The 14,522-nt window shown below is 45.4% G+C and overlaps 1 protein-coding gene across 1 annotated transcript in view; it reads right to left on the bottom strand.

Annotated features, from left to right (window-relative positions):
* The window catches only part of anos1b (anosmin 1b), a 126,613-nt gene extending 112,527 nt beyond the window's left edge, over positions 1 to 14,086 (bottom strand). Inside the window, exon 1 of the mRNA XM_080186482.1 lies at positions 13,910 to 14,086. Within this exon, the coding sequence (XP_080042608.1) occupies positions 13,910 to 14,086 (177 nt within the window). The remainder of the gene's footprint in view (positions 1 to 13,909) is intronic.
* Between the last annotated feature and the right edge of the window lie 436 nt (positions 14,087 to 14,522).

Genomic DNA, 14,522 nt, shown 5'->3' with positions numbered 1-14,522 from the left:
TTAATCCTTCCCAGACAAAATGCTAGAAAACAAGTGGAAACCAGGTCAAAGTGGTTCTCAGGCACACTGACAACCAGACCCAATTAGATTGAGATTAGGATTGGAATTTTACCGCTACGCTCACTCTGGAATCGGGGCACACGCAGCTCACAGAATGGCGTTCTCCGTTGGCCTCGGGCAGGATCTTACTAGCTTGGATGGGCGAGGCGGTAAAATTCTGGCATAGAACACCTACAGTGCAGAAGGGGGCCATATGGCCCATTGAATCTGCACCAACCACAAGCACAGCCAGGCATTATTCCTATACTAGGGTCAATTTAGCATGACCAATCAACCTAATCGGCACACCTTTGGACTGTGGGAGGAAATCGGAGCACCCGGAAGAAACCCATGAAGACACAGGGAGGATGTGCAAACTCCACAAAGAAAGTGACCGAGTAGGGAATTGAACCCAGGTCCCTGGCGCTGTGAGGCAGCAATGCTTTGTCAAAGCAGCTTTGACAAAGGGTCATCTGGACTCGAAACGTCAGCTCTTTTCTCTCCTTACAGATGCCGCCAGACCTGCTGAGATTTTCCAGCATTTTCTCTTTTGACCTCACAAGACTTGCTGTTGACGTTGAGTATAAAAGTGGCCTCATTCTCCAGTATTGATATCATTCATTCGGTTAACAAAAATGACCCCCACTCCACAAAATGTAAATCTGTAACTATCTCCCAGTTATTTACACCTAAATACATTTTTCACATCAAAGGCATTATAGCCTTTTGAATCAGTTTAGCCTAGTTATAATTTTTTTGTTTGCAGCTCAACATTTACAAAAAAGTTGGTTTATCTACAAGGAAATTATCCCCAACCACCACCGGCCCCAGACCTCTTGCTGAACCTGAAAAGGGTAAGGTCAGTGGAGAATAGGAGCAAAAAAGTTATGGATTGGCACTTTGGTAATCTGAGCTCCTGGAATTCAACTGACCAAATTTAACATCTGCTGCAGTACAATATTCTGCAATAGAGCTCTAAATACTTTAAAATAAGGTTTTCATTTAAACTATGTCATCAAACACAAGAATACAGTGGTATTAGAGTATTAACATCTGTACAAATATGCACTCCATGGACTACAAACAGTGCTTTTTACAGAAGAGACAGCTTCATGAACCGTCGCATATCTATGGGATTGTAGCCTTTTCTCTGAACAATAATACCAAAGCAAGGCATGATTCGCACTGTTCATAACTCTTTACTTTCATCAAAAATCAAGAACCATCAAGAAAGAACTCCTTATTGAATACCATTCCTGCCTGATTCAATAACCTCACTACCTTTAAAAAGTTTACTTTCAAAGAACAAAGAAAAGTACAGCACAGGAACAGGCCTTTCGGCCCTCCAAGCCTGTGTTGGTTATGATGATGTAATTAAACTAAAAGAAAAATCTTCTGTCCTTACTCAATCCATATCCCTCTATTCCCTCCGTATTCAAGTGCCCATCCAAGTGCCTCTTAAATGTTGCTAATGTGCCTGCTTCCACCACCTCCTCTGGCAGCACATTCCAGGGATCCACCACTCTCTGCATATAAAAAACTCCCCTGCATATCTCCCTTAAACCTTTCCCCTCTCACCTTGAACCTGTGCCGCTTTTGTAACTGCCACTTCCATCCTGGGAAAAAGCCTCTGACTATCCACCCTGTCTATGCCTGTCATAATTTTGTAGATCTTTTTCTGAATAAATTAGGCTTGTACTTGTTAGAGTTTAGAAGAATGAGGGGAGATCTCATTGAGACGTATAAGATGATGAATGCGATGGATAGGATAGAGGTGGAGAGACTCTTCCCGCTCAGAAAGGACAGTAGGACTAGGGGGCACAGCCTCAAGATAAAGGGGGGGCGGTTTAGAACGGAGTTGAGGAGGAACTTCTTCACTCAAAGGGTGGTGAATCTCTGGAATTCTCTGCCCGTTGAAGTGGTGGAGGCAACCTCGCTAAATATTTTTAAGACGCGGGTTGATGGGTTTTTGATAAGAGAGGGGATTAAGGGTTATGGGGAGAGGGCGGGAATGTGGAACTGAGCCACGACAGATCAGCCATGATCTTATTGAATGGCGGGGCAGGCTCGAAGGGCTAGATGGCCTACTCCTGCTCTTATTTCTTATGTTCTTACGTTCTTAGGTCTCCCCTCAGCTCTGTCCTTCCAGTGAAAACAATTCAAGTTTATTCAACCTCTCCTCATAACCAACACCCTCAAGACTAGGCAGTATCCTGGCGAACCTTCTTGCACTCTCTCCAAAGCTTCCATGTCCTTCTGGTAGAGATTGTTTCCGAAGACAGTAATACCAGAAGCATCTGAAAAGGTAGCACACTCAACCAAGAGCCATATAAAAGAGGTTCAGGACAGTGGGTCTCCTCTAAAGGGTTTTAATTTTCTGACCTGGTACAACCATGTATCTTTACATGATTCCTTCCAATTCAACTTATCATCTACTTTGATACCTAGATACCTGCAGTTGGTAATTATTTCAATGTCCACATCATGAATTTTCAGAGGAATAAGATCGTGAACAGGCTTTTTCCACAAGTCTCTAACCAGTTATTTCAACTTCTTTTTGCTCAGTTTAAGAAAATTACCATTGCACCATTTTTCAAATTTCTCCACCAAGTTCCTGTAGTTTCCTCAATTAGCTGTTCCTAACTAGGCCCACAAGTATCATCAGTATACTTCAGGATCATTATATCATCATGTACTGATCGAGAATCATTCGTGTAGGAGATGAGAAGCAAAGATCAAAATACACAGCCCTGAGGAGATTCAGTATTCACTACGTGGACTCCAAGTAGATTCCATAAATTAATACCCATTGGGTCCTGTTGTGAATGAACTCACTGATCCAGAGAGGGTTCTATCCTCTTTGAAACTAATGATTTCACATTTAAAATCTATTTGCCAACATTTTGCCCACTGGCTTAATCTACCTCTTTGTAATTTTATGCTTTCATCTACACTGCTGAGAATGCCACCTATTTTTGTGCAATATGCAAATTTGAATGTGTTTCTTTTTATCCTATAATCTAAACTGTTAATAAATACCATCAGTATTTGAGGCGCCAACACAGATTCTTGTTTAAAACCACATTATTTCTTCCTATCAATTACAGAACCTCGCCATTATTCTACTCTGTCTTCTGCTGCTGAGTCAAATTCCTAACCAGAGTAATGATTTGCATTCAATTCCATGAATTTCAACTTTAGTTAAGTCTCTTATGAAGTGCCTCTGAAAGCCATATAAATAACATCCATTGACGTTCCCCTGTCTGCCACTTTAGTCATCTCTTCATAAATTATATTAACTATGAGAAGAGGTTGGATAAACTCTGTTTGTTTGCACTGGAATGACAGAGATAGAGGGGCAACCTGATAGAGGTTTACAAGATTATGAGTGGCATGGACAGAGTGGATAGTCAGATGCTCTTTCCTAGGGTAGGAAAGTCAAGTACTAGGGGACATAGGTTTAAGGTGCGTGGGGAAAAGTTTAAAGGAGATGTGCGAGGCAAGTTTTTTTACACAAAGGGTGGTGAATTTCTGGAATGCACTGCCCAGGAAAGTGGTGGGAGCAGGTACAATAGTGACATCTAAGGGGCATCTAGACAAATACATGAATAGGATGGGAATGGAAGGATATGGACTCCGTAAGTACTCATGGTTTTAGTTTAGACATGCATCATGATTGGCGCGGGCTTGGAGGGCCGAAGGGCCTGTTCCTTTGCTGTACTGTTCTTTGTATTCTTTGTATTTCAAATTCAATCAGGGTCTTCAGGCATGGTCTACCCCTCATAAATTCATGCTAGTTCTCTCTAAAAGATTTAAACAGAATCAGTCACCCTGACTCCAACAAGTTCCTGATTTTAGTCGAACTGGTCTACAATTTGATGACTGTGTGTCAGCCACAGTTCAGGTGAGGACACTCTCATGTCTGAATCGTGAAGTTCAGGGTTCAAGTCCAACTCCAGAGCTTGAGAACAAAAATCTACAAAGACACTCCAGTGCAGTACTGAGGGAATGCCGCACTATCAGAGGTGCTGTCTTTTGGATGAGATATCAAGCCAAGGCCTTATCTGCTTGCTTAGATGGATGTAAAGGGTCCCATGGCACTACTTTGAAGATCAGGGGAGTAATCCCTCGTGTCCTGGACAACGGTTATCCCTCAATCAAAACTTCAAAAACCTCCCTGTTTATCTGGTCATAATCACATTGTTGTTTGTGGGAGTTTGTTATGTGCAATTGGCTGCTGTGTTTCTTACATTACAAAAGTAATTACAACTCAAAAAGTACTTTGAAACATCCAGTGGTCATGAAAAGCACTACATAAATGCAATTCTATGGGTTGGATTTGCATAAAGGAAGCAGAAAGGTTGAAGTGGGAAACTTGACAGACCTATTGGCTGGAATTTTACCATCCCACCCAACACAGGAATCAAAACGGGTGAGGGGCAAAGCATGGAAAGGTCCGTTGACCTCGGGCAGGATTTTATGGTTTCGGGATGAGCGAGGCTGTAAAATCCCACCCATTGCCTTTAAAAGGGCCCTTGCCTGCCATATTTTCATTTCAGATTGGAGGTGGGATGAAGGCCGTGGATCTGCAATATGGAGTTAAGCTCACAGCCTCCAGGAGCAGTTTGGAGGTGAGTGCAGAGGCGGGCTGGTCAGAGGGCCCATCTCAATTCTCTGGAACTTTACCAAGTCACATTAAAGCTTTAATGTCAAGCCTTAATGTAGCTCGGGTAAAGTTTCACCTCCAGCCTTACCCCTAACATGCCTTCACTCCCGTGCCTCCTCATATCTCCCATGTGTTCTCCATGCGTCTCATAGCTCCATGCCTGCTCTATGCCCACATATCCCCAACGCTACCTCCATGCCCTCATATCCCCATGTCACTTCCATGCTCTGTATACCAAGTATCCATCATGAGCAAACCTATGGAGCTACGTCCACGTGAAGAAACAACTTTTACCAATCTAACAGAGCTGTCACTCAAACACGCCTGACACTAGAAAAAAAAACACTCATTCATGAAATTCATTCAAAAACGTAAATCCCCCAAGTCTACATCAAAGACATCTAATCCTTTAATAACCTTTTAAAATTATCTGAAATAAGTGGACCTTTTGAAACTTAACCAAATATTCTTTATGGGCTCAGCTATCATAGCAAACCTTGGGAAATTTAAACAATTTTTTTTATTTGTTAGTGTCACAAGTAGGCTTACACTAACACTGCAATGAAGTTATTGGCAATCGTGTCTATTGCAAATCAAAAACAGATGACTAGTAGATTTTTCTGAGCTATATCAGATGGCCTGTCAATGTGTTCCAGCAGCAGCTGTGTGTCTGTTTTTTTTAATCTAAGTGAAACCTACAGATTGTTTCTTTCATTTTAAAGAGCCAAGGACTTAAATCACTTTAAATCATGACATTTAAACCAACTTTAGGCTGCTATAATGTATCTTCCATAAAATCATGATTACCAAACTGCAGATTAAGGTCATTACAGCAACAAAAACTTGGCATGTTTGTATTGAGCAGTCAACTCAAAGTGCCCTCATGAGTTTAGGTTCCCCACTTTTGCGAATCATACCCTACCCTGCTCTCCCTGTCTGCACAAATGGGATCTGACAGAAATGACAGCAGGCTTTCTACATCTGGGTCCTGTCTGACATTTTTAAAGGTCTTGCTAATTGTTCCTGCTCAGTGAGATGCTGGCTTCTCTTTTTTTGGTTTCCTTCTGTCACCTTTCCATTGAAGAACTTGGACTGCTAATGCTCTAAGCGAGAAAGTCATAGTGGCTTCTCCAAAACCTGGCTCCCACAACTTAATGCAGCACCAGTGATCATTTCTTTAGATTTGCCCAATTGCTTCCTGTTGCCTGACATTCCACCACCACCCACTGACTAGCTGCCTGCACCCATTTGTTTAGAAAGGGTAATTGACTAGATCAATGGGATTTGGGGCTGAATTCTCCAGCCTCCCAGTCTAATGTTTACTGCTGGCGGGATGTAGTGCGTGGTTTGCCCTGGGTGGGAATCTCTGGTTCCACCGTTGTCAATGGGAATTTCCATTGACCTCACCCCATGCTGGCAGAAAACCCACAGGCGGGGATCCGGTTGGATGGGAGAATCCTGTCAGAGTGAATGACTGGAGAATTCCGGCTGTGGTATTTACCTCAACCTCATCATCCAATTCCTTCTCTGGGTTAAAATTGGATCCTTGGGTTATTGAAAATTGTAGTGGCCTCTTTACACAAAAGGGATTTTTTTTAACAAGACAAATTTATTTTACTTACATCGATCCTGCTATAGTGAATGACGGTTTTACATCTTTCACAAAGAGTAAAATCAGCAACTTACAGCAAAAAATATTTGATAAAAACACCAATACTTGTATCTGCATTCATGTCTGCCTACACAGATGGTTCAAGCACAATTATGAAAAACAACTATATTGTCATTCCCATTCTGCAAGAACATGTTGCTGCTTTGAAATTTTGCAATCAGTTTATTTAAAGATATTTCTAGCCTCAAACCAGGCCATTTGACCTAACAGGCCAGTGTTTAAGCTCCACAGAAGCTTCATTCCCCTTTCTAAAATGAAAATGAAGTTATTTATTTTATTACATTATTTTTATTATATTGTTTTATTACATTTATTAGCACTTGATTCTGGAAATGCAACGGTGGATTTGACAAATCCTTGCTCCTGGCGTTTCTGCATCAGGAGAAACTATCAAGGAGGAGTTCTGGAGATCAGTGGGCCCTGCAAAATTAAAACTAATGGATGGAAAATCCTGTGGGGCCCACTGACCTCCCTGTCCAAATTCCTGATATGCGCTCCTGACATGAAAAGCTCCATGCTCTTTTACAGATTTGTAAAATCAACCCTGTAATGTATAATGGCACACAAGCACACACTGAACAGTGGTGTTTAAACTGTGCTTCAAGCATTATTTGTGATATACTGCTTCACTACCGTAACATGCCCTGCATGTATCCAGTCTAGCTTGCAGTAAATTACAATTACTGGGAAATTTAACAAAAAGTTTTTGCCTTATTATAACCAAACAATCCCCCCACACCCCAATCAATGTGACTCGACTTCAGCAAATTTTAAGATGAAAGCTTTTATTCAAACTTGACCTACCCATTTTTGTTTTCATCCTTCCTCCCCATAATGTATAATTCTGTGCAAGTTTCTTCTGATAAGTCTTCAAGAAACAAATTATGTTTTTTTTCCTGTTAATTTCTATGAATATTTACTTTGGCTTTAAATAAAGAGTATAGGTGGCTAACATCTCGAAACTGGATAACATAGAAATTTCAGAGCACTACTGGTAAGTTAAACAGACGAACAGTACAATACCACATTGTCCTGGCATTATTCCTGTACTTGAGCCAATTTTTCAGTACATCTTAACAAAATAATTTCAAATCAATACCAATTATCATTTTGGACTTGCAGGTATTTGAGAAGTACTTAAAAAGCAATTTTAATTTAGATGTCTTGGTTCAACGACAAATAAGCTAGCATAGAGGACTCAGGTAAGCTGAAATTCAGTCTCCCAAACAAGAATATGCAGTTACATAAACAATTATTTTTCTTTCTGGACTACCCCAGTAGCCAAACAATGAACACAGAGAACAAATATAGACATACTTATATTGTATATACATAATGTGTGTGTGTGGAGTTGCTTTTGGTGAATCCAATGAGGATGTTAAACCGTGTAAAGTTCATTCTATTGTCAGGGACACTGGATTATGGCTACGGAATATGTCAAATTTTGTTTTAATTGCATGATATCTGAGATTTCTAAACTGCATTTTGGGGATTAAATTGCATGATTCTGTTGAATTTTTTTATGAAAGCACTATTAGCAGCCTCGATTATTATTATTATGCTTCTATAAGAGCTAATTCCATGTTCCCAGGCGCATGTTACAAAACCACAGCCCATACTTTTCTACTTATTTAAAATTGATAGATGTGAATTCACACGGTCTATGCCTATAATACATTCTCTGTGGGCACCACTCCCTGCTGACAGCATGACAGCACAGAACCAGCCCTTTCATTTTTTATCTGTTACCTTTTTTTGAAATCCAAGACACAAAGGAAGATAGTAAGCAACAAGTAGCAGATTAGAGATTGTGTGTTTAATAGTGGTGTGGTGAGAGAAAATCATAGGGTTCTAGTCATGGCCCTGTGTGTGGCAACTCTTGGATGGCAGGGAGTAAAAAAATTGGTGTGGTGTAGTAGGTGCTTGACTGTGTCACCACTTGGAGCTAGGTTCATAGGTTACATGAATGGGGGTTATTGAGCTGTGATCGTTCTGGGAATGGGATTTCTGATTGGAATCTGGTAGGGTTCTTGACGTCTCAAAGTTTGGAAACTGGGGGCAGGACATTAGATGTCTGCAAATATTTCAAGGATGCCTCTAGCCTCTGAGGGAACCTATACAACAGTTCTGGTTCTGAGGCGCAAGAAGAGACTTTCAGAAATTGACGGTACAATAATGCACTATAGGCACAGAGCGTAGGACTTCACATCTATCAATTTTAAATAAGTAGAAAAGTATGGGCAGTGCTTTTGCAACATGTCACCTGGGAACATGGAATTAGCCCTTAAAGAAGCATAATAATAATCAAGGCTGCTAACATTGTTTTCATAGAAAACTCAACAGAATCATGTGGATAATTGCAGTGTCTTGGGCTGGGACAGCATGGGAGGGGAATGAGGTGATCTTTTAAGTGGGAGCACTGAGAAGCAGGGGGTCCCAGGATTTGGAGCTAATTAGAGAATAGCAGAGTGTTGGAGCACTAAGAGGGTTGTTCTGGTGCCTGGGAGCAAGGTCCAGCAACAATTTGACTGAGTATCATCTGGCAGCATTTGGAACAGATGTGTTGAGAATGAGTCCTCTGACCCACTTCTGCCTTTTTAGGTCTCATCCGTCTATTCCTCGACTAAGGGTCTCCTTGCATTCCTACCTCTGTCAGAAAGATCAAATTCAAAGCACATTCCAGGATTTAGGAAGATAATCTAGACTAACATTTCAATATGGTACCAAGGGAGTGCTTTGTTGCTGATTGGTGCATTGTCAGAACAAGTGGCTTTCCCACGTAATTTCAAACTGAATTCCCACTTGAATGCTCAGGGTTGCATGAAAAATCCAATGGCACCATTTAAAGAACAGCAGTAAGTTCTTCCAGTGTTGCGGCCAACATGCATTCCTCAACCTTAATCAGATTAACTGGTTATTTATCTTAGAATCATAGAATCCTACAGCGCAGAAGGAGGCCACTGGGCTCATTGAGTTTGCACTGACCACAATATGCTAATCTGGATCCCGTCCTCACTGGGTGGGAATCAGATTATGTATGAACGTGGGGTCTGGGAGAATCCCAAAGGTGGTTCTTGCTGGTGCTAAATGTGCTCGGCCCCTCCCCCATGATGGTCTAACCCTGCTTGGTCCTAACGCAATCCACGCTGGGCGCAACGAAGCTGGAAAATTGTCCCCCCTCTTCCTGTTTGTGGGATCTTGCTGTATGTAATTTAGCTGCTATTTTTTCAAAAAAGTCACAGTGACTACACTTCAAAAGCAATTTATTGCCTGTGAAGCACCTTGAGATGTTCTTAGGATATGAAAGGTGCTATATAAATGCAAGTTTATTTTTGCACCGGGCAGCATGGTGGTTCGCACTGCTGTCTCACAGGGCCAGGGACCAGCGTTCAATTCTGGCCTTGGGTAACTAACTGGAGTTTGCGCATTCTCCCCACATCTGTGTGGGTTTCCAATGGTTGCTCTGGTTTCCTCCCATAATCCAAAGATGTGCAGGTTAGATGGATTAGCCATTGTAAATGTGTGGGATTACGGGGATAGGACCTGGGTAAGATACTTTGTCAGAGAATCAGTGCAGACCTGATGGGTCAAATGGTCCCCTTCTGCACTGCTGGGATACTATGAATTCATTTCTTTCCCTTGCGTGTATTTATATTCCATAAAGTGTGCATAAACAGGCTCTTTCTCATCCTCTTTTAAATTTTCCCATGTATTTGAATCCTGAGGAATAAACATTAAAATAGGCTTGAGGTGAAAAGTCAGTAGATCGGGGAACCCCAGTCAGGACATTCTACATTAAACTTGAATGTCAACAGCTGTTAAAAGTGAGGTAGATGCTAAAGAATGAATGGGCTATGAAATACTTTCATCTTTAAATTAATTTTAAATAAATGGCTAGATCTCAAAAGACTTGCATGAGCTGCACAATAATAATGGGGAAGGTTGTGAAATATAAAAAATTGTACAGGTTGCTACAAGTACTTCATGGGGTACCATCAGCTGATGTTAAAGGAATTCTACTGCTTCATACCAAAGGTCTCAACTGACAATCTCAGCAGGATATTTTGCTTAGGAAAAGAAACCTTGTACAGTAGTACAGATAAAACATTCAAAAAAATATTAAATATAAATTCTGATAGTGAGATAATGTTTGGAAATCTCACCCAGTTTCCTTAAGTCTCAGATACACAATTTGCCTTGGTGAAAAAATCTCCATCCCCATTCTAGTTTAGGTCTCTTCCTTCTCCCAGATTGATAAATCTCACCCATCCCTATCCCCAATTCAAAAACTGCCCCTTCCTTTTTGTGTCTCAGGGACTTCCTTCTCCAGTGGTCACATTTGTTTTACAGGGTTGCAAAAGTTGGGTTAAAGGACAGAGTCCAGCCTTGATTGTACACTGCACAGGTTCTGGGGATGATGATGGAGAAATTCATAGAAACCCTATAGTGCAGAAAGAGGCCACCCGGCCCATCAAGTCTGCATCCCACCCAGGTCCTACCCCCATATCCCTACACATTTTACCCGTTAATCCCTCTAATCTACACATCTCAGGACACCAAGGGGCAATTTTAGCATGGCCAATCAACCTAACCCACACACCTTTGGACTGTGGGTGGAAACCGCAGCAAACCCAAACAGACACAACGAGAATGTGCAAACTCTACACAGACAGTGGCCCAAGCCAGGAATTGAACCCAGGTCCCTGGAGCTGAGAAGCAGCAGTGCTAATCACTGTGCTACCGTGCCGGTCCACACAAACGGGTTGTGGAGAAAAGGAATCGATTAGGGCAGCATGGTGACACAGTGGTCAGGACTGCTGCCTCACAGTGCCAGGGAGCTGGATTTGATTCCGGACTCGGATGATTGTGCAGAGTTTGCATGTTCTCCCCGTGTCGGCATGGCTTTCCTCTGGGTGCTCTGGTTTTCTTCCACAGTCCAAAGGTATGGAGGTCAGGTGGATTTCCATGGGAAATTGCCCCTTATTGTCAAAAGATGTGTAGGTTCGATGGATTAGCGATGGATGGTCACGAGGTTACGGGGATAGGGTGGCTGGATGGGCCTAGGTAAGAAACTCTTTTGGAGAGTTGGTGGATATTCAATGAGCCGAGTGGTCCCCTTCTACACTGTAGTGATTCTATGATTAAATTGAAAGATATATCAGCCAGGATAGACTCATGATATTATTGGTGACTAGTTATGGGGACTGAATGCACTAGAGCCTCTTACTGGCTTAGGTCCCAGTGCAACTGCACTGATAGGATGGCCAAGATACTGCTGCACCCCTTCTCTCAGTTTCTGGGTCTCCTTCTCCCAGATTCTGATATTTCCTTATTCACCTTTCAGGACTTATCCTTCTACTTGTCCCAGTATCGAAGGTCAGGACAGTGGATTGGGGGGGACGAGGGGGTAGTTGCCACTTGTTGGGATCTGTCCCTCCAAGCCCCAGTGGGATCTGCCCCCTCTCCATGTCCCAGTCTAAGGGGGATCTACCTCCCCTCCCCAGCCCAGTCCAATTAGCTCTATCCGTATGCCCCAGTCTACGGGGTATTTATCCATCTCCATGCTTCAGTTTAAGGTGGATTTGCTGTCTCTCCATGCCCCAGTTTAAGGGGTATTTGCCTCTCCCCATGCTCCAGTCGAAGGGGTATTTACCCTCTCCATGCACAATCTAAGGGGTATTTATCCTCTCCATGCCCAGTTTAAGGGGTATTTACCCCCTCTCCATGCTCTAGTTTAAAGGGTATTTACCCTTGCCCTGCCCCAGTCCAGGGGGTATTTACCCTCTCCCTGCCCCAGTCCAGGGGGTATTTACCCTCTCCCTGCCCCAGTCCAGGGGGTATTTACCCTCTCCCTGCCCCAGTCCGGGGGGTATTTACCTGCTCCCTGCCCCAGTCCGGGGGGTATTTACCCTCTCCCTGCCCCAGTCCAGGGGGTATTTACCCTCTCCCTGCCCCAGTCCAGGGGATATTTACCCTCTCTCTAACCCAGTCCAGGGGTATTTACCCTCTCCCTATCCCAGTCCAGGGGTATTTACCTTCTCCATGCCCCAGTCTAGGCGGTATTTACCTTCCCCCTGTTCCAGTCCAGGGGGTACTTACCCTCTCCCTGCCCCAGCCCAGGGGTATCTACCCTCACCCTGCCCCAGTTCAGGGGGTATTTGCCCTCTCCCTGCCCATCCAGGGGTATTTACCCTCTCCCTGCTCCAGTTCAGGGGGTATTTGCCCTCTCCCTGCCCGTCCAGGGGGTATTTACCCTCTCCCTGCCCCAGTCCAGGGGGTATTTACCCTCTCCCTGCCCCAGCCCAGGGGTATCTACCCTCACCCTGCCCCAGTTCAGGGGGTATTTGCCCTCTCCCTGCCCGTCCAGGGGTATTTACCCTCTCCCTGCTCCAGTTCAGGGGGTATTTGCCCTCTCCCTGCCCGTCCAGGGGGTATTTACCCTCTCCCTGCCCCAGTCCGGGGGGTATTTACCCTCTCCCTGCCCCAGTCCAGGGGATATTTACCTTCTCTCTAACCCAGTCCAGGGGTATTTACCCTCTCCCTATCCCAGTCCAGGGGTATTTACCTTCTCCATGCCCCAGTCTAGGGGGTATTTACCTTCCCCCTGTTCCAGTCCAGGGGGTACTTACCCTCTCCCTGCCCCAGCCCAGGGGTATCTACTCTCACCCTGCCCCAGTTCAGGGGGTATTTGCCCTCTCCATGCCCATCCAGGGGTATTTACCCTCTCCCTGCTCCAGTTCAGGGGGTATTTGCCCTCTCCCTGCCCGTCCAGGGGGTATTTACCCTCTCCCTGCCCCAGTCCAGGGGGTATTTGCCCTCTCCCTGCCCCAGTTCAGGGGGTATTTACCCTCTCCCTGCCCCAGTTCAGGGGGTACTTACCCTCTCCCTGCCCCAGCCCAGGGGTATCTACCCTCACCCTGCCCCAGTTCAGGGGGTATTTGCCCTCTCCCTGCCCGTCCAGGGGGTACTTACCCTCTCCCTGCCCCAGTCCAGGGGGTATTTACCCTCTCCCTGCCCCAGTTCAGGGGGTATTCGCCCTCTCCCTGCCTGTCCAGGGGGTATTTACCCTCTCCCTGCCCCAGTCCAGGGGGTATTTGCCCTCTCCCTGCCCCTGTTCAGGGGGTATTTACCCTCTCCCTGCCCCAGTCCAGGGGGTATTTACCCTCTCCCTGCCCCAGTCCAGGGGGTATTTGCCCTCTCCCTGCCCCAGTTCAGGGGGTATTTACCCTCTCCCTGCCCCAGTCCAGGGGGTATTTACCCTCTCCCTGCCCCAGTCCAGGGGGTATTTACCCTCTCCCTGCCCCAGTTCAGGGGGTATTTGCCCTCTCCCTGCCCCAGTCCAGGGGGTATTTGCCCTCTCCCTGCCCCAGTCCAGGGGGTATTTGCCCTCTCCCTGCCCCAGTCCAGGGGGTATTTACCCTCTCCCTGCCCCAGTTCAGGGGGTATTTGCCCTCTCCCTGCCCCAGTCCAGGGGGTATTTACCCTCTCCCTGCCCCAGTCCAGGGGGTATTCGCCCTCTCCATGCCCCTTACCTGCAGGCTCCTGAAGCTGGCGCTCAGGTGTGCGATGTGCAGCGCCAGGCAGCGCGAGGTGCACCTGGCCCGCGAGACGCTCGGTGCCGCCGCTCCGCTCCCCGGCCGCCTCCCGCTGCCCACCGGCAGCACGGAGCACAGCAACCCGGGGAGCAGCAGCCAGAGCCCGCTCGGCATCCCTGCTCCTTCCGCCTGCCTCACAGAGAGTGACAGCGCTGCAAGCTGCACCTTCCGATCCTCCTGTTGCTGCTCCGCACGCTGCTGTCAGCTGCCCTGCTGGAGGCTGGCGGGCACCACCACTCTGTGTCTTCACAGGGAGCAAAGTGGCTGCATGTGGGCTCTGGCCTCGCCTCCTCTCTCCAACCCCGCCTACCCCCCCCAGGATCTTCCAGCATCCTGAACCACCTTCAGAGATTTCAAGGTTTCTTTCCCAAGTTTATTTGTTTAGTGTCACAAGTAGACTCACATTAACGCTGCAATGAAGTTGTTCTGAAAATCCCCTAGTCGCCACACTCCGACAACTGTTCGGGTACACTGAGGGAGAATTTAGCACAGCCAATGTACCTAACCAGCATGTCTGTGGGAGAAAATAGGAGCACGGGCGGCGGTGGGG

This window comes from Carcharhinus amblyrhynchos, chromosome 3, assembly GCF_965287045.1.
Source record: "Carcharhinus amblyrhynchos chromosome 3, sCarAmb.v2.hapA, whole genome shotgun sequence".
Lineage (NCBI taxonomy): Eukaryota > Metazoa > Chordata > Chondrichthyes > Carcharhiniformes > Carcharhinidae > Carcharhinus > Carcharhinus amblyrhynchos.
The sequence above is the reverse complement of the archived record's forward strand: the minus strand, read 5'-3'. Positions and strand labels throughout refer to the sequence as shown.